We start from the raw sequence: 21,191 nt of genomic DNA, 5'->3' as shown, positions 1-21,191 counted from the left end.
TTTCACAAAAACCCCACAAACATTCCCATCTGAGTGTTTTTCATCATGAGATTATACGACCAGACACCTCATCCACACCCAAGATATGTTCGTCTATGACAGTGAAGGACTGCTCAGACAGCTATGGACGTCTACTGATGATACCAAAACACACCTCTTGCTTTAGTATGAGAAATGTAACATACGCCAATGCTGATTAGAAAACTGAATCTATCAAACATTTGCAGGTAAAAAGCAATGGCTAAAGCAATACAGCCCTGGCCAACCTGGAATTGGTCATCCTGGTTTCCTCAACAAAAACCTGACAGGATTTTCCAATGGCTTTTATGAATTTTGAAGCCTAAATACATTTGGCAGAAGCTTGCTGTAGGCTATAAATGAACTATAACATGGTCACATGACTTCAAACTTTAATGTTTGCTGAAAAGGAAGTCTAAGTCAAACACTCGGAGATCAGGACTCTTTCAGACGAGCAAATTTACCTTCACACTGAGGAATTCCAGCAATGCTTCAACCGGCTCCTCGTGAAAGCTACTTTTAAAGGCAGTTACCTTGACAGCACATCGCATGTGAAGTAACAATAGTCCACTACAAACATCCACATTCCCTTATTAACTTCTATATTGTGTTCTTGTGCTACTTGTCCCACCCTGATGAACAACAATGTACAGAATTGCGCTGAGCGAATCTCTGAAGGTGGAAAATTATCATTTAAAACTTGAATATGCATATACTTTAGTGACATGATAAACACTATGCATGTACAATATGGTTAATTTAAAGCTTAATATTAGATGCTAGCAGAATGTTTAATGTCTTATTTGAAAAGTGAATATTAGGCTATCAAACCTGCTAATTGTTTGTCAGATCAAGGAATGGTTAAAACACATTCTGTGCCAAAAAGACCCAAATTCAGAAGCTCCCCAGGCTATTTTTGTAATTGTATGTATTTGTCTTAATAAAGACAAACATAAATAGTGATGAAAGCCAAATTATTCAATTTCATGGATGTATATTTAGAGTGAAATCCACTGTTTTATAGAGGAGCATCAAAAAGCCAATTTTCACCTGCGATTTGGAGCCAAATTACTGGAGGGTAAAAATGACTTTAGATAGATGGCAGCTTCATTATATTATCTGAACACAGAGATTGGTAGGTCTATTAGTGAAATCTGTTGACTTTAGAAATTTTTGTTACATTATATGCCAATGGTCACAGTCTAAAAAAAAGAAAATCAAAAAAAATCAAACACTTTTTGAGGGTAAACATTTGCATGACTATGACTCAAGAAATATTAAAGATATCTTAACATTTTACTAATAGACCTACCAATCTGTTTAAAAATAACATAATGATGCTGTCATCTTTCTAAAGTCTGTAATTTGGCTCTGAATTGTCATTTTGACCCTCCTCTACAAAAAAAAAAGTGCATTGCTAAATATACATCCATGACATTTAATGTTTTGCCTTTCTTCTTCATGTATGCGTTTCTTTCAAGAAGGAAATGATAAAGGTCAGTATTTTTAGAAGGACCTCTGGTTAAGTTGCATAGAATGACCCGATGAGGATGTGTGGATGACGTCTCCAAAGAGGATTCATTTAAACCTGCCAAGCAATTCAGAAACTAGCTTGTAGTGTTCAAGAAAGCTCAACTTGCTCCGTTTAACCATCTCACCGAGAGTTTGTTGTCGTAGAAGAAGGCATCCAGCAGTTTGACGATGTACTGATGGTCGCAGGACGCTAAGATGTCGATCTCCACCATGTAGTCCTCCAGCTCCTCTTCACTTTTGGTTTCGATGACTTTGGCTGCAGCTAACGCACCGGTTTCTTTATTCTGGGCCTGAAAATCAAACCAGGTTCGCATTAAATAAAGTCAGGGTGATTCACATTCACATGATAACATCTTGCTGATTTTACTGTCCCATGCTTGCCCATTGGGTGCAGTTAATTTTTAACAGGTTTCAACTTTAGTTATCCATTAGACCTCAAATAATGGGCATCACTGCGGTTTTACTGCACACGCAAGATGATGTGACAGTGGACTAAATGCTGCCATTTATAATATTATTTCATTGTTTTTTTGTTTGAGGAGTCAAACCACAGCATTTTAAAACGTGAACTAATCGTGTTTTGTCATAAAAATGTAATTATTTTTTTTTTACTTGAGTGTCATGAGAGTTTGCCAGTGCTCTATATATATAATAATATAATTTCCTTTATTTGTTGTTGTTGTTTTTCTCTCTCTATGTGTGCATTGTGGTCACACCAAAAACCATTTCCTTTTATTTTTCAAATACTGATGAACAGCATAGCAGTTTTGTACATTTTTATTACTCATTACATATCTGATTTTGTTAGCCCAATCACCTCCTCCTTGCACCGCATTTATTGTGTACTTTTTATGCATTTCCAATGTAAATGTTAAATAAATAAACATAAATAGTATAACCGAGGTAGTCTTCGTATGTGAGATTGACAGTACGTGGGAAACATCTTAGTGTGCAGCATTAATCGAGGTGGAGTCATTGTGGTTAGCTGGGTATGTTTTTAGAGGAAACCTGGTTGCCAAACCACTCAAAAACAAGACTTCCGCTTTCTTCATAAAAACTCAACTTAACGCAGACATGATTTGGACAGTTAGACTTGTAAACGTGTCACTGTGATAAAATGTAAAACAGCAGAGAATGAAAGTAGAACCGGTTGAGATGCTTGATATTGTCAGTGGTGGCTATGGCATTGCTATGTGGTTGCTTGGGTATTTCCGATGGTTGCTAGGGTCCTGCAGAGGAGTCCAACTGTGCAAATGGTGCAGATGAGTCGCACACTGATGTAATGCTTGACCTAGTAAACACAACTAACTTACATCTGTCGTATAATAAAATAACGGGAAAATAACCTCCACACCCTCAGAATATGAAGAACCATCTCAGAGGACTTCTGTGCTTCTCATAGAGTTACAGGGGTGTACGATATTTATTGTCTATGGTAGTATCGTAATTATTGTTTAACCATGTGTGAGCTTTAGAGTATGTCATTCAAAAAACGAACCAAAACAAGTCCATAATCATTGACTGCATGATGAAACCAAAGAATGAAGTAATTAGCATTGTGCTAAATCCGGAGTATTTACGTTCAACTTTGATTGTACGTTCATGAATATGCACTGTCCCATTTAAATAAATAAATTGAAAAGTTTGAATGTCCCTTTTATGCAAGTTGTGAAAGCAAAAAATATCCCTATATGTTTTTTTTTCATGTATTTATAAGATATGATATGGTTTAGTAATATCACGCAAGCAAAAGTGCTGTTTTCCTGAATATCAGCACGTGAGTGTTATCGCAAATTGAACGCAATTGCAAATCGTTTTGATTTTATACAACAGTTCAACAAACAAAAAATCTTTGTGAACACTGCAATGATTTCTCTTTTGAATGAATCATTTGAGTCAATGATTCAGTGATCCGTTCACAAAGAAAGCCATTTGCTTCATTTCTAAATGAATCAGCCGTTTGAACGAATCGTTTGAATGAATGATTCAATGAATCACTAAATAAGAACGAAATTTGCCAGCAGGTTTAAATCTCATATTTAATCATCTATGGCAGGCCTAAACCAGTCAAAGTACCAGTACAAAAACACAAATATTATTTAGTGAAAATGAGATTGAAGATGTGAACGTCACTAGTGTTTTACTAGCTGACATACATCAGTGCTGTGCGACTGAAAAACACTCCTAGCCTTAAAGCATAACCCTAAATAAAGCCTGAAATCCACTTCGATTTCCACTGAGAGGATTACAGCAGCTGCTGAAGGGGATCGAGCAGAAGTCAAAGCTCTTCACCTGAGCTAAATAATCCTGCAGGGCTTCCTCAAACCCTCAATAACAGCACAATAGTGTACTTTCAGCCCATTTCAACACATATATAAAAATTATGCACCTTACATCTGGAAACAGCATTTGTAGCAATAGCCAAAAATCATTAGGACATTAAGTAAAGATCATGTTCCATGAAGATATTTTTGTACATTTCCTACCGTAATATCAAAACTTAAAGTTGTCATAAAATGCAAAAAAATATATTTTTATAACTGTGTTTGAACACAGTTGTGTGGTCGCACATAAACACTCAATATTTAAAATATTGTATCAATGCATTTTATGGCATCTTTAATTTTTGATAAGTAATATCCATGGCTAAGAACTTCATTTGGACAACTTTTAAGGTGATTTTCTCAATATTTTTTTGCTCCCCCAGATTCCAGATTTTCAAATAGTTGCATCTCAGACAAATATTGTCCTCCGAACAAACCACACATCAAAGGAGAGATGGTTTATTCAGCTTTCAGATGATGTATAAATTGGTGTAGGGTTATGAAATTATGAAAAGTTTCTACTCTGAGCTATTCTTGGAAACCATGCATTAGCCTTGTTAATGACGACAGCAAAACACATTGTTTACTACGTTAATTAATCTCTACTTCCTTGAGCAAAAGTTTGAACGAGGAAAACACCCACTGACTATAATAATATAGCAAAGCAAACCAATACAGTACATGTACAGCTTTAATGTTTGATGTAGAACTCCTGATTATAAAAGTAGGCCAAGAGCTTTTAAAAAATGTAGTTTCCTAAAAAAAAAAAAAATTGTTGCAAGACATTTTATTTCTATGTAAATCAAAATTTGTGGGTGTGAATAATTTCCATTACATTTTTTAAGGAAATCACATCAAGATTAAGTTGTTGACGTGATTAATAACTACTTGGCACGAGCCAAAAGTATCAAACCAATGGAGAAAATTAAAATGTGTGGGGATTATTAAAAAAGTACGGTCACAGAGGACTTCGCAATCAACAAAAATAATTGAATTGATCTCAATTCAGAATAACATTTCTGACAGAACCAGATTTTTAATCATAATTTCAGTCATAAATTTCAAGCTATTTGTCTTTGCAACAAACATAACTGATTGATTTCTGTGCTAGTAAATTTCACAAATAATAATAAAAAGGAAAGTAATTTAATCCCATTTACAATATTCAAGTAGAAAGCTAATCTTTATTTCATTTACAACCTAAAAAAAAGACTGTGGTAACTGATTGCCCCAAATGAGAATTTAAAATAATAATAAATAAAAAAACAACAACTGTTGGATCAGTGTAAAGTTATTAATCTTTTATTCTTACAAAAATAATTGGAGTAACCTTGTGCCTTAAACAATATTAGCTTTAGACAAAAGCTAAGCTTTGGACTCATTGTCATTATCTTGAGTTTATTATTAAGAATAGGGCGAATGACCAAAAGAAATACTAGTCTGTGTGATTATCTCTTCAAGTTCACTCAGTGGCTTAAATGGTTTCAATGAATTGGGTGGCAATTGCAAAACTACAACTAAAAGAGGTTTAAACCAGATCTTTAAGTGTGTATGATGATGCAGTTAATCTAACATGTAGAATATGCTCTCGTGCACCCAGTCGCTCTTATCTTCCTGAAGCCAGCAGCACTGAACGCTGGTGATTAGCCCAGCTCTCGTGATCTACAGGATCCTCACAGTAAGAGCCTCGTGCCTCCACATGTTCTCCTTCAATAATTAACCATCACTCAACTACTCAGCATTAACCAACAGGAGAAAACAGGAGGAGTCCTCTTCAAAATCCCATCAGAGAAGGAGTCCAGCTGGACCACGACCAGCTCCAGGAGAAATGAACACACTGGGATTATAAAGATTAAATGGGCTGGAAACATTTGCAAACATCTGAACGCTTTCCTAAATCAAATGACGCATCTGAAACTTGATTATTATTTTGGTGCGATTCAAGATTCAAATACATTTTTCAAATACAAGATTCATTTGGATTATTATCACATTAAGTTAATTAGTTTATGTTAAATAGATATGCAGTTCAAATACATAAATATTAAATTGAGACTTAAAATTTAAAAAGTAATATCTTAAACATATTTTTGATGAAACACTTTGAAATATCTGAAATGGATTCAGTCGAATCGTGGCCAGATTTCACGTGGAATTTAAATTTTTGCAATTACTTTAAATTTCCACCCGATTTAAACGTTATAAATAGACCTAAATATTTTTAGTGCATTGTTAAAGACATCACGAATGCATCTTCAAACCTGAAGTACAGAAAACAGATGACAAATGATGTCTTGCAAAAGTAAAAGCAAAATACATGGCCATATTGTGTCTGAAATGTGATATTATTTTGTTTATGGAAAAACACACTTCCTTAAACGTGTAAAACAAGAAAATGCAGAATTTTCGGATTTGGTTTAAGCTAGAAGTTATTTTGCAGCTAGACTGTATATAACATGTATGTGTCCCTGGAGCACATGCAATCATCAGTCTCACAGGTGTATTTATACCAATACACAACAATACACTGTATGGGTCAAAATGATCGATTTTTCTTTTATGCCAAAAAATCATTAGGATATTAATTAAAGATCATGTTCCATAAAGATATTTTGTAAATCTCCTACCGTAAATATATCAAAACTTAATGTTTGATTAGTAATGTGCATTGCTAAGAGCTTCATTTGAACAACTTTAAAGAGGATTTTCTCAACATTTAAATTTTTTTGCTCCCTCAGATTCCAGATTATCAAATAGTTGCATCTCAGACAAATATTATCCTCCTGACAAACCACACATCAATGGAGAGATGATTTATTCAGCTTTCAGATTATTTATAAAACACAAATTGACAATTATCACTGGTTTTGTGCTCCAGGTCATATATATTCTAATCAAAACTATGAGCGAGAGGTCAGAAATACCAATATTTTTAGACTAAAATGTTAATCTTTAAACACTTTTTTGATCAAATGCATGGTTATGAATCATTATTTTGTGGTTATAAGTTACACTGATTACACTAACTTTTAAAAAAAATGTATTGTCATTTGTTTTGCTCCAGTAATAAGGAAGTAACATTGTCTAAACCTCAAATGTGTGTAGAGAGAAAAGCCCTGTTCATGTTCACAGGATGTTGTTTCACAGATCCACGTGTATCGACACGTCCAGAAGAAACGATCAACACTAAAGGTGATGACCTTTCTGTTATTGAACTAATAAAGCAGGAGCAGATCATCAAGATATCGAATTGTTCTTAGCGTTTTCATTTGTAAAGGAAAGCACATTGCACAATATTAGACTCATGTTCTGTTCTCATTACACAATCACTCATTCATAACTCGCTCATATTTCCTTTTTCCAGAACAACACTTCCTTCAGTGGCACGCAGTGTCTGTGCGCACAACTGATTTTTACATTTTATTTCATATTATACATTTATTTTATGGGTCATTCTTTAATTGTGGTGGCAAATGGTTTGTCCCTCTACTTTACTACAGTTGAAATAAACGTTAAATACCAATAAATACCAATAAATTCTAAAAAGTTTACATGTTTATATTCTATAGGGTTAAAACAATTTGTGCGCTATTAATTGTTAACTTTTAGTTTTAAAGTAAGTATTTAATTGAGTTTGGGAGATTGCATTTGTAACAAAATATGCATGTTCCCGTCATACCTGGTATCATGGAATGTAATTGCAACAATATAACATTTTTAACACAAATAAAGTGGTTATAATGTGAATATAGATTTTATTTAAAATGTAAAATTTTATTAAATTGTTTTAAAAAAAATACATATTTTGTTATATTAAAGAAAAAAGTTCTGTCCCCCAAATTCATGTCTGTGGTGTTACCACAATGGATTTTGCCCCTTTAAGAAAAGGGGGAAGTCTGTTTAGACTACTTCCTGTGTGTAAAGGTCACTGCAGGTGCTGGATGATCTGAGGGGTGCATTGAGAGCACATTCTCTCTTATTCATTTTCTTAAAGTTAGCTTAATGTCGGACAATTTTATGTGTCGCACTTTATTAGCATCTGTGGTGTTATGTTAATAACTTGCAGATGTTTACATATTTTTATCAAAATTAATATTGATTAATATACTTATTATACTTATTAATATTTCCTAAATGTCCCCCGATCTTGAAAACATCATGATGGCAGCCATAAGCCATAAAGGACATTTTAGAATTATTTAATATTAATTTGGAGCTCCATTCGCTAAAAATTAAAATGCATTTTCATTACTGTAAAAAAGCACACTGTTTGTAAACGATCAATGATCGTCTGGTAATGTTTTACACTAAAAAGTGCTTCCAGCATTAAATATGTATTTACATTTTACAATTATATATGCAAATGTATTTAGAGATAAAAAAAAAATAAACTTTGCAGATATAAACAAAAAAAAAAATATTGTATTGGAGCATAAAAATAAATGAGAGTCTAATGAAAATTACAACTGGGAGATGATTATTTCAGAGAATTTCAAAGAAAAATGTGTTGACGCACTGCAAACATGCTCAGAGATGCATGCTAAAAATATTTACTTTTACAAACTTTATGGTCTCAAAAATAAGCTTAGATTAATTGATCCAATTTTGTTTTAGTATTCTGGGTGGAGAAATGACCAGAGCATGTTTTAATGTAATATTGCAGTTTTCCTCCACTGTGAAAGCGGTCTTTGTCAAGATTGTGTTTAACCCCTGTCAGCCTGGTTTCTGAGGGCGAGACCCTGGATCTCATGGGGCCCCACAGTTCAGGACACAGAGTTTGGGGACAAAAGACAAATTCAGCGTTTGCTACTGCAGGGTTCCTCTCCGCCTACCGAAACTGCAGCACATTCCAGTATCTTCCTCCACAGTGACTCTCAGTGGCCCCTGAGGGCCCCGGGCTGAACGCATGTGAACTGTCAGGATATCTCAGAGGCTCAGTGTCACTAACCACAGTTAGGTTAGTTTATTTAAACAGTTAGTCATGGTAGATATGTTCCTTGAGGCTAGCAACACCCTGAGCGGTGCATTACTTCATGCCACTTCAATGCATCTCACCAGCATGTTATTACATGAAATACTGAGCTGCACTGTGATCCATTCAGTGTTAGCTCTTGAGTGGCGCATAGGTTTTAGTTCTTTTATTATTATTTAAATTAACACAGTTTATAAATGTAAATAAAGAATTCTAAGAAAAGATTAATCATTTGTATAGTGCATGTGTATTTAAAAACAATTTAAAAATGCATCAAAGTGTGTACATAAGTGTCAATAAGAACACAATTCTTTGTATTTGTAAATATTATATGAATTCTAACTGTCATAACCAAACAGGTTGCCAATTATTAAAACTTTTTAAATCCTACTACAAGCAAGGCTTAGCCTATGAATATTAATTGCGCATAATGACGTTCACCAAGAAGGCCTCACTGATTGGCTGAAAGACCGCTTACGGGTAAGCGGCAGCGAATCAGGTAGAGGCCTGACTTATGAATATTAAATATTCAAATTAAAATAGACTGCAACGTCAACATGACCAAGTTAATATTAATGACCAAATCCTTTACCATGGTAGAAGTCTTAGTTTCGTTTCGTTGTCCCACAGGTTTATTACGGTCTGAACTCACCTTATAAACTTTGCCGAAAGCACCATCGCCCAGTTCCCCGATAATTTCCCAAATGTCGCTAGGATTTACATCCCGATGAACGTGCTCGTATTGTTTGGTTTTCTTCTTCACGTCAATTGTAGGAAGACGGAGGATCTTGCTGAATTTTGCAAAAGCCATATTAAATAAAACAGACAACAGACTCAAATACTAAAAAACAGTTGACTTCAGAAAAAAACAAAAGCGAGTAAGCTGAAGTAAGCCTCCGCGGAAGGAGACACATTCATCATTAAAAAAATAACAAAATAAAAACCATCAAACTGTGATGGACTGATTCCACTCCATTCACGAGCAGGCGTCTGAAGCTCTCGTGTTCACCTGTTCACTCACTACTGCTGTGAGTCGAGACACAGGGCCACGCCCACTCCACGGAACCAAGCGATCATGGGATTTGTAGTTTTAAAGCCTATTTATGCGTCATCGGAACTACAGGAGCTGCGAGTAATTGAACAGACCATCTTAATGAATTTTAATTTTGTATTTAACAATTATAATTTAATAAGTTAGTCAAGACGCACAGATTAAAAAGAAAAAAGACAAAGAAAAAAAAAACAAGGAACAGAACAAATATCTGAGTAAATAAAAAATACTGTTGCACACAACCCCCACCTAGTGGTAATATGTGGAACAATTTGTAGTTTTTTTAGAGGACGGAAAACACGTCAATAGTAGACAAAAATGTAAACAACACTTCTTTGATTAATAGAAAGATACAAAGATCAGCATTTGTATGAAATAAAAAGTTACTGTAACATTACACACTCTAACATTCAAAAGCTTGGATTCATATATATATATATATATATATATATATATATATATATATATATATATATATATACATATATATATATATATATAATTTGTATTTTTCAAAAATGCAATAAAACGTAATTCTTAAATACATATATTCTATGATAACATTATATGATAATGTTATCATAATAAATTATAATTATGCTCTTTAAAGCTATTGATTATGAATAAGATCTGATGAGTAACCACTATTTATGATCTCATTTTAATCATTCTCGAGTCTCAGTCCGGTGATGTCTGCAGTGATCCCAGCCTCTCCATCCTCTGTGATGTAACGCTTCACAGTTATCACGAGTGAAAACCAAGTCCTGAAACAGACACCCAATTAAAACACACACAAGCAAAAGCTTAAAATTATGCTACTGAAAATAAATAAATAAATAAATAACATCTAAAATGAAAATGACCAGAAATGCAAAACAGACTTTTGATCTACCCCGTGACATTTTTGTGACATGATGAAATAGAGTTGTCTGGTCACAGCAGCTAGATTCTGCACTTTCCTGGTGTACGCACATCTCCGTTCTCTCAGACCGCTCAGCAGAGACAGATACGAGTTCATAGTGGACATCACACAAGCGTTCTGTCATCACAGAGAAACATGCATGACAACACAACACAACTGACTCTGGAGGTGAGAGGAATGAGCTCATAACTGTCATAAAAACATTACCATGAAGTGTCAAGAAAATGCATAATTTTTCTCACATATTTTACTTATTTGCTCTTAAAGGTAAAATCTCATTCTTCATGAGAATCACTAATATTTGAAAGCAGTTAAAAATCTTCCAGCCTTTTCACTGAAACATGATTTGACATTACAGGCAAGCTTCGTCTCTTAAGGTCAGGTACTGTACTCACATGAACATCGATGTAGAGGTCGGGCAGGTGAGCTGTGCATCTGGACTGCAACATAAAGCACTGTATCAAACACCAAGGCTCATTGCTGTACCTCAGTTCAGTTATTTTAGACTTACAGTGTCGTGGTCAGTCTTGATTTGGGCCGCTCTTTGGGTGATCTCTTTACCCATGTTCAGCACTTTGGTGTAGCAGGTCGGAGGGATGGGGTAGGGCTGAGCCCAAATCATGGGCATCGCCAGCACAAGCAGCAGTGTGGACGCTAGCATGCTGTCTGCTGTCTGTGAAGAGCACTGATGCATTTATACACCGCCGCACATTCATACAGCTTGTGTTCATTACAGGAGATGACAAGATATATGAGTCAATTAGGCTGGAATTCCCATCAGATATGAAAACGCTATTACTTGTGGCCGCTCGGCCAAGCCTGGTCAGAATATGCCACGGAAAAATGTTTTGCACAAAAAGCATAATTTGAAATGAAATGTGTGCATTTTAATCCAGGAAATAAACAAATACATTCACAATTTAAAAAAAATTATAATAATTCCACTTGTTTCAACTTCGAATGTTAAGCTTATAGTTAGTGTGAAATGCTATTTTTGAGTTGACTAACCTTAAAACTTAAAGGCAGCATGAACACTTACTTTTTTAGGTTGAAACATTTCTTTGCAGTGAAGAAGTTACAGTTTAGTACATTAAAATATGTATTTTATAAATGTAATATCAAACAACACTGTAGTTCTAATTATAATGAAGGACTTTTCATTTGCATAAGTGTACTTAATACTTAAAATGTCAAAACGTAATGATTTAAAATGTTCTTTAAAATAAAACTTCTAATTAGACATTATTACAAAGTGCACTTCTAAAAGTTGCTTTAAGTGCACTTAAGTGGCCTTTATTTAATTTATATTCTATTATCTACAATCTGATTGTTTGTAAATACAATTTTCACATTTGAAGCACAGTACAGGTGCAGATTCAGTGAAGCATGCTTTCTTTTAACAAGGGTTTTGCAGCAAAAGATTTTCCTAAAAATAAAGTTGTCTACCGCAGCACTACATTCAGAGAGCTACAGAGTGTTTTCTGCGTGTATGAGGAGAGCTGAAAAGCTTATTAAGAAAACAACTGAACTGTAAAAATGTCTTGTACCTGAAGCAATTCATATGACTGATCACACACAATGAGTGATAAAGATATCTAAACCATCTAAATATGATTGAAACGTCAAATATAATCATCCTGACTTAAGTTCTACTGAGAAACACATTTTAATTGTGAAAAAGTACCGTACAGTATGTGTGTAACTAAGCATGCAACTAAATAAGATGCGGGTGAAGTTGAGTTGTGTGCCTCTAGATGGCAGCATGACGTCAGCAGCAGCGCATCGCTCGTCATTCAGTGGCGTGACCTTCACTCACGCGCTAGAACCTCCTGAATAAACCTCTCTTCTGTCATTTAACAAAGACAACGCTCATCAGTGAAGATGAAAGGTGTTGTATATGTGACCAGGGAAAGGTGACTGGTGTGTTTGTAAAAGAGCTGTGTGTGCACGAGGCATCCAATCTCGTGAAGTACTCTGCTGTGCCAAGAGAGTAATGGGCATTTGGCCGGATTTTGAGAGATCCTATTGCTCTGACCTCCTAAACAGGATTTCACTTCCGAGACTGATGACCCAGAGCAAATTCATTACAGTCTCGTATGTCTAAAGAAGAAAAAAAAAACATAAGAAAATATCTGTGAAATTTCATATGACCTTGTCATTCATTGACTTACATTTGATCTGCATCTGTTCTGTTCTGTTCTGTTTAGTTCTGTTATTTTCTTTTCTACAGTCACTCTGTAAATATCTTTTTTCCATGCTAAAGCATACTTTTACATTTTAAATATACCCTCAACCCTTAAAAAATAGAAAAATATTTGATTTGGCGACTGAAACTGAACTTGCCATAAAAGGTCAAATAATCAGATAATTTTAAGAGACGTAATGACATAATATGAATATATATAGGCTATATATGTATGGTTTTAATGTCGCAAATTGCTTTCTGCATGGTTAGCTACACCATATTGACAAAAGTTAATTTTTTAGTTTGTTATTAATAATACATTATTTTTTTAAATGGTTTGTAAGAAATGACGATAGATGATGTCACCGTTTAAAATGCATTAAAAAATTATTCTTGAATAAATTAATAAATGGCTCCGGGGAGAATATATTGCGTACTTCCATACACTGCTTGAACCACGCTCTGGATGAATAAACGATCCTCCCCACCAGAGGGACACTTCACCACCACCATCATCATCATCATCATCATCATCCTCATCATCATCCTCCTCAGATCTGCACCAGACGCATGATGCTGCTTTTATTCAACAGTTGAGGACACAGCTCTCTCTCTCTCTCTCTCATCACGCACTGCTCCGGGATCGGCTCTCGGGTGTGTGTGTGAGTGTGTGTGTGTGTGTGTGTGGAGCAGCATGCGCGCGTGTTCTGCATCAGTGTGTCATTGACTCCGGCTCTGCAAGGATCTTCTCACAGCATTGCGGTGACTGGAGAAGTTGTGCGGGATAGTCTCGTCTTTCCACTGCGGTCTCGTCTGTCTCGGTCGCTTTCATGAGCTCTGCTGTTATTCGTCCAGTCGATCATTTCAATCCTCCTGACATATAAAGCGGTAAGTGTATGATTTCTGATGATTTCACAGCTACAGGTCTATTCTCCTCACGTATTCCGGGCACTCTCTGCTGTCTCTGGACTTTACATTACTCTTCTGTGTAGCTGTATTAGCGTAGAGTAATTACCAGTGAACTACATGTACATAATCAAGTATGACTTGCACACTGTCCTAGTTAGTACAATTTTAAAGTATTTTAAGGGGCAGGTTGTCGCACTTTTTATGCAATGAATATTTGGTCACTTTATTTTAAAGACCAATTCTCAAGATTTACTTGCATGCATATTGACTGTTTATTAGTACTGAGCACATATTTATGCTTTATTGTGCATGAGCATATTTTAGATCCCACATCTAAACTCAACAACTACCTTACTAACTATTAATAAGCAGCAGCTTAAGAGTTTATTGAGGCAAAAGTTGCTTAATAGTTAATTAATAGAGATAATTATACCTTACCACACCCTACAGTGTGACAACATAATTCACGGTGTCAAATTTCTTGTGTGGATGCAAAAAAGATCTCTCTTGAATCTCTTTTATCGAGTAGATATGAATGAATGAACTCTTTTAACAACAACAATAACATTAACCATGTGACAGCTTGCTCTGAATAGAATTGAACCTTTCATTCCACTATATATATATATATATATATATATATATATATAATCTTTTGAAAAAATTCTGAAGGGTTCACAAACTTTCAAGCAGCAGTGCTTATTTCATTATACGTGATATCATGAAAGCATTGTGTTCACTCGCTTATCTAACAAATACAGCAAAGCATTTGGGCAACATTTATTGTAGCCTAAGACAGATTTTGACACTGAAAACAGAAAATGTTAGCAAATTAAATTTACTGGTTTTATATATTTATATATAAAATTAGCATCACTGAATCAACCCGAATCGGTACATGAATTTATACCAACAAAACGAGTTTTTATCGTTGAATGAGTTAAGTATTGCTCTTTAAAGTAACAAGGTTACCTCTTCTTACAATACAAAACCACTGCTAGAGAAAACAAGCCTTTGTGTAATTGGACTTCAGCCCAAGTGAGCACCAGAACATGTTATGCATGTAATACAAATCACTATCGTTTAAAGAGTGACAATATTTGATTTGCATTACCCTCACACTCCTCTCTGTCCACAGGTCGTTCTTCAACAGAGGAATATATCCTTATTAACGAACGCAGGGGATGTTTCTGTATTAAACCGGAGATCATCACCTCTTCAGAAGTCATGGGACTCGGTCAGTCCAGCAGGACATCGGTCACCGATGACCCAGAGGAGGGTAAGTGTGTTACTGCAAAGAAAAAAACAAGCTGTTCCCGTTCCTATAGTTGGATAGAGGAGCCAAACTCACAACACATTAATAAATGAACTACTTTATGACTTTTCATGTAACCTCCTCTCTTTATTTCTAAATGTTAGGATGCTTTATTTAAACATGGGTGGATAGTGTGAATAAAGCGTCACTTCTTGAATGTTAAAATACGGAAACTGATTCACTTGAGCATCCCAATAGCATAAGTTTGGGGGAGGACTATCTAGAAATTCAATTCTGAAATCATTTACTTTCCCCATGTTGTTCAAAAACTCTATGAATGCCGTATAATGAAAGGATACAGTGATAAGGGACTGTCAACCTCTAAAAAGGATAAAAAGCAACATTTATTATAGTATTTATAAGATAAGCCACTGCTAGCTGTGCATTAAGTGATTAAATGAGGTGTGCATTAAATGGTTTTAATGTAGAGCAGGGTGCATTGATACAGAACAGTGATTAAACTGACTGGAACTAGCTGTGCATTAAACAGACAGACCGTGGTAGAAAAGTGTCTTCTCAAAGTGCTTTTAGTGGAAGAAAGACAATAACATTTAAAGTGATAATCTCCCCCTTTGTAAAATTGTGTATTGTAACCACTTACAGTCACAAATGTTTTAATGTAAGCTGGTTTAATTTATAATTCTGAGTCTGACAGAGCAGTCAACGACAATGTTTTGCTTTGAGAATATATGAGATTGCTCACTTTCAAACAGGATTTTTCCAAAGTAAACCCATACAACAAGATCCATAGCTGTTGACTGCAGAAAGTCATTTATTGAGGTTCTCATAAATCTGTCTGTGTGTGGAGGTGGGCCTTAAATTTACAGGTCAGATTCCAATAGACCTTTGTGTGTGTGTGTGTGTGTGTGTGTGTGTGTGCATGTCTCAAGGTTTCACTTGTGTCCTCATCAAGAAACACTGATGGAGAGAAAAAGATCTCTCCTGTGGAGCGAGAGCATGTTTAACTCTTTATTAAGAGTTTGAGATCTTCAGGCAACATCTAATTGTTTTCTAGCTTTAATCTGGTAACTGTTATTGACTTTGTGGTAGGTGCTTCCCGTTAGAGATGGGGCATTGACTATTTAGGACATGCTTATGACCCTCTGGAAGTCACTGAGAAAAAGGGTGTCAGCGTTCTCTAAGTGGCTGTCCTAGATCGTTTGCCCAAACTCGATGGGTCACCGATTCTTCAGATATGGGACAAAACATGACCCTCAAATGTACCTTTACTTTTTAAAATAGCTCTACATTTAAATAGCTCGGCATTTGGGCTTTGGAGTTTCATCAATGCAGAGATCTTTAAAAGTACCATTTATTGTGATTTTATCTTTATTTGATGAAAACTGTGACATTTTTGCACTCACAAAACAAGCTTTCCTCAGATCATAATTCAATAATTTGTATACGTTAAATATATGTTAAATACAGGTCCTTCTCAAAATATTTGCATATTGTGATAAAGTTCATTATTTTCCATAATGTAATGGTAAAAATTAAACTTTCATATATTTTAGATTCATTGCACACCAACTGAAATATTTCAGGTCTTTTATTGTTTTAATACTGATGATTTTGGCATACAGCTCATGAAAACCCAAAATGCCTGTCTAAAAAAATTAGCATATTTCATCCGACCAATAAAAGAAAAGTGTTTTTAATACAAAAAAAGTAAAGCTTCAAATAATTATGTTCAGTTATGCACTCAATACTTGGTGGGGAATCCTTTTGCAGAAATGACTGCTTCAATGCGGCGTGGGATGGAGGCAATCAGCCTGTGGCACTGCTGAGGTGTTATGGAGGCCCAGGATGCTTCGATAGCGGCCTTAAGCTCATCCAGAGTGATGGGTCTTGCGTCTCTTTCTCTTCACAATATCCCACAGATTCTCTATGGGGTTCAGGTCAGGAGAGCACAGTATTACCATGGTCAGTAAACCATTTACCAGTGGCTTTAGCACTGTGAGCAGGTGCCAGGTCGTGCTGAAAAACAAAATCTTCATCTCCATAAAGCTTTTCAGCAGATGGAAGCATGAAGTGCTCCAAAATCTCCTGATAGCTAGCTGCATTGACCCTGCCCTTGATAAAACACAGTGGACCAACACCAGCAGCTGACATGGCACCCCAGACCATCACTGACTGTGGGTACTTGACACTGGACTTCAGGCATTTTGGCATTTCCTTCTCCCTAGTCTTCCTCCAGACTCTGGCACCTTGATTTCCGAATGACATGCAAAATTTGTCCAAAAGTCCAGTGCTGCTTCTCTGTAGCCCAGGTCAGACGCTTCTGCCGCTGTTTCTGGTTCAAAAGTGTCTTGACCTGGGGAATGTGGCACCTGTAGCCCATTTCCAGATTCAATCCACTGCTTCAGCAGGTTCTCCAAGGTCTGGAATTGGTCCTTCTCCACAATCTTCCTCAGGGTCCGGTCACCTCTTCTCGTTGTGCAGCGTTTTTTGCCACAATTTTTTCTTCCCACAGACTTCCCATGAGGTGCCTTGATACAGCACTCTGGGAACAGCCTTACCCTCTCGCTTGAGGGTGTCAATGATGGCCTTCTGGACAGCAGTCAGGTCGGCAGTCTTACCCATGATTGCGGTTTTGAGTAATGAACCAGGCTGGGAGTTTTTAAAAGCCTCAGGAATCTTTTGCAGGTGTTTAGAGTTAATTAGTTGATTCAGATGATTAGGTTAATAGCTCGTTTAGAGAACCTTTTCATGATATGCTAATTTTTTGAGATAGGAATTTTGGGTTTTCATGAGCTGTATGCCAAAATCATCAGTATTTAAACAATAAAAGACCTGAAATATTTCAGTTGGTGTGCAATGAATCTAAAATATATGAAAGTTTAATTTTTATCATTACCTTATGGAAAATAATGGACCTTATTACTATATGCTAATTTTTTGAGAAGGACCTGTATATACAATAGAAAACAATAAGAAATATAAATATGTACATTTTAAAGATTACTGCATTCCTTCAAATGTCCAAACAAAAGGAAGAGTTTTCATTTTAATTTTCTGTTCCTTTGGTAACACTTTTTTTTGTAAACAATTTGTAGATATTTCTAAAAACATTTATGATATGCTTTATAAATTCAATTATTTATATACTATAGATTTGCTGACAGTCCCCATTAAAGTACGTTTCATTGCATAGAAATCCACTGTTTCCACAGTAATACATAATATGCATATATATATACTGTATATATATATATATATATATATATATATATATATATATATATATATATATATTTTTTTTTTTTTTTTTTTTTCTTAAATGTGTCTATTTATACATACAGATAAATATACACAGTATACACACATATATTATGTAAACAAACTTTTATTTTGGATGCTATTAATAGAATATATTCGATTTGGCAGCATTGATAAACATACATACTTTTGATTAATTAAAAATGGTGCAAGAGTGTAGTTCTCACAAAAATAAAAAACTGTAGCATTTTATTTTACAGTCCTGTTCTGAATTTACATACTATGTAATTTCTCTAGTAATGTCCATGTAGTCAACTTCTATTACTCAGTACTGAGGTTGGCACACAACTAGACACAGTGTAAACTAAAGCTCAACAAATAATTAATATACTCACCCTAACAGTACCTCTATGACGTTCTTTCTTCATGCCTTGTGTTGTTTGCTTCTACTTTCAAGACTCTGGAGTATAAATTAGAGTATTTTGGCATTTCCTAGAATTTGTGCCAGTTAGATGTAAGTTTGACATTTTAAGAAAACTCTTCAGTTTTGTGCAAACTGCATCAGAAAATCTGTAGAAACTGTGAGCATGCTGTCTGAGGCTGAGACTTCTGATTTAAAACTATAAAGATCATCGCTGGTCCTTGACTAACAGAGGGAGTGACCACTGAGTAGCGTCCGTCATCTGTAATTGGTGCTGACAGCATTCTTTAGACTGCCTTTAACTGATGTGAGAGACGAGAAACGAGATGCGGATCATTCACAGCTCAGACGATGAGTTTATCTGCATTAGATGAGGAGTGAGATTCTGCTCAAATGTCTTCTGGTCCAAACCAAACACATCATGCATTAAAGGGGTCATGTGATGCTTTTTTAAAGATCATTATTTTGTGTACTTGGTGTAACAGAATATGTTGACATGCTTTAACGTTAAAAAAAACCACATTATTTTTCAAATACTGTATATTATTGCAGGTCTTTTATGCCCCGCCTCTCTCAAACGCATCCTCCTTCTGACAAGCACAGTCTGCTCTGATTGGCTAACTGACCCAGTGCATTGTGATTGGCTGAATACCACAAGCACTCCCTGGAAATGTAACGGCCCTTTCCATAATCATGAGCTTCATCTTTCAATATAAATGTGAATACCGTTAATTATGTATTTAGTTTTACCATCAGTTCAAGCTGAAAGAGGAACAGAGTCGTGACAGAAACAGTGATGAAGCTCGTATGTGTTTGCAGAACACAAGCCACGGACGATTACTGTGTGACCCTCTCCCTCTCTCCCTCTCTCTCTCTCTCTCTCTCTCTCTCTCTCTCTCTCTCTCTCTCTCTCTCTGTCACACACTTACATGCGCAAATCTCCACATTTGAACAATCAATAGCAAATACCTAAACTAATTAACATGCTTCCAGTCAGAAGCACCAGATTGTCGTAGTAAAGTCAGAATCACCTCCTCTCCAAGGTTCATGAAACAGTCGTCCATTAAATGTGTTGCTGTTCTGTTGTAAGTAATCTTAAAGATTCCTAAATGCATCTACTTTCAGAAGAACAAATAAAGTGCTTTTTCTTTCTCCTAGATACACACACATCTCTCTGACACGACTGCTTCAACAATAACTGTGTTACTGAAACCACTCCTTCTCTCTTTGCGTCAGCATTTGGGCGCATTACACAAATCTTCCCACACAGTGATGTAGAGATGTGGGGGCGTGTTTAAACGAGCTGTTTTAGGGGGCGTGGCAGAGTCTTAACTTTATAAAGAATATCTCTTTGGATTTGAGACTTTAGTCTTTAAAACTAAACAGATCTTCTTCATGTATCAAGAACAAAGGAGAAAATTGAAATCTCATCATATGACCCCTTTAATACTGAGGACTGTACATCAGTTTAAATCAGATGAGCAACTTCACAAAGAAATGTAAAACTGCTGCCAGCTGCTCATTCGAGTAATTGTCCTTGGGAATGAAAATTGATTGAATCAGTTCTGTTCTCTAATATGTGTTTACTGTTATACTGTTATTGTTATATTTTATGTCCTTTGTGGTGCTTGACATTTATGAACTCCATTTAATTTCATTGTGTGAACCAAAACAGTGGAGACATCTTTTGTGTGTGTGTGTGTGTGTGTGTGTGTAAGAGAGAGAGAGAGTGTGTGTGTGTGTGTGTGTGTATGTGTGTGTGTGTGTGTGTGTGTGTGTGTGTAAGAGAGAGAGAGAGAGAGAAAGTGTGTGTATGTGTATGTGTGTGTGTGTGTGTGTGTGTGTGTGTGTGTGTGTGTGTGTCCTACCGAAGTAATAAATTATGATCTTGTAATGCACTAACTGTTATATTACATTGGTGTAATATTCTGTACACTAAAATATATTTATTGTCTCCCCACAGTCAACTTTGACCACTTTCAGATCTTGAGAGCCATTGGTAAAGGCAGTTTTGGCAAAGTAAGTTTTGATTTATGTTTGCTAGAAAACAAAACAAATTAAAGCTGGTGGCACTGAGGCCAAAGTGAGTCATCAGTGACCTTCATTGATTGTGTTTAAAACATTGTGCGTCACAGTGTGTCAGTCGGTCTTAAATATGGTTCAAAACAATACTTTTAAACATAACTTATAAACCTTTTAAAACAGACTTACTGTGAGCTCTGAAGTTGTTAATACATGGCATATGCTTCTGTTGAATGAATCTATGCATTATTTTTTTTTTAAATTAATAATCAAGTGAAATGGCAGAAAAAAATTATAATA

General features: G+C 35.5%; 3 protein-coding genes across 3 annotated transcripts in view; 1 reads left to right on the top strand and 2 right to left on the bottom strand.

Moving 5' to 3' along the window:
* The window catches only part of LOC127941512 (serine/threonine-protein kinase 10), a 40,750-nt gene extending 30,872 nt beyond the window's left edge, over positions 1-9,878 (bottom strand). Inside the window, exons 1-2 of the mRNA XM_052536594.1 lie at positions 9,500-9,878; positions 1,677-1,841 (exon numbers count right to left, since the gene is read on the bottom strand). Coding sequence (XP_052392554.1) covers positions 1,677-1,841; positions 9,500-9,658 — 324 coding nt within the window. The 5' untranslated portion in view covers positions 9,659-9,878. The remainder of the gene's footprint in view (positions 1-1,676; positions 1,842-9,499) is intronic.
* A 685-nt stretch (positions 9,879-10,563) lies between these two features.
* Positions 10,564-11,481, bottom strand: zmp:0000001268 (CYTL1 domain-containing protein). The gene is made up of 4 exons (XM_052537998.1): positions 11,332-11,481; positions 11,216-11,260; positions 10,791-10,937; positions 10,564-10,662 (listed from the first exon to the last, which is right to left on the bottom strand). The coding sequence occupies exons 1-4, from the start codon at positions 11,479-11,481 to the stop codon at positions 10,564-10,566; spliced, it is 441 nt and encodes a 146-aa protein (XP_052393958.1).
* Positions 11,482-13,665: 2,184 nt separating this feature from the next.
* stk32a (serine/threonine kinase 32A) overlaps positions 13,666-21,191 on the top strand; it is a 53,424-nt gene continuing 45,898 nt past the window's right edge. Inside the window, exons 1-3 of the mRNA XM_052537461.1 lie at positions 13,666-13,893; positions 15,053-15,193; positions 20,833-20,888. Coding sequence (XP_052393421.1) covers positions 15,142-15,193; positions 20,833-20,888 — 108 coding nt within the window. The 5' untranslated portion in view covers positions 13,666-13,893; positions 15,053-15,141. The remainder of the gene's footprint in view (positions 13,894-15,052; positions 15,194-20,832; positions 20,889-21,191) is intronic.

Source organism: Carassius gibelio, chromosome A21 (genome assembly GCF_023724105.1).
Source record: "Carassius gibelio isolate Cgi1373 ecotype wild population from Czech Republic chromosome A21, carGib1.2-hapl.c, whole genome shotgun sequence".
In the NCBI taxonomy this organism is placed as follows: domain Eukaryota; kingdom Metazoa; phylum Chordata; class Actinopteri; order Cypriniformes; family Cyprinidae; genus Carassius; species Carassius gibelio.
Note: the sequence above shows the minus strand (reverse complement) of the source record. Positions and strands in the feature narration are given on the sequence as shown.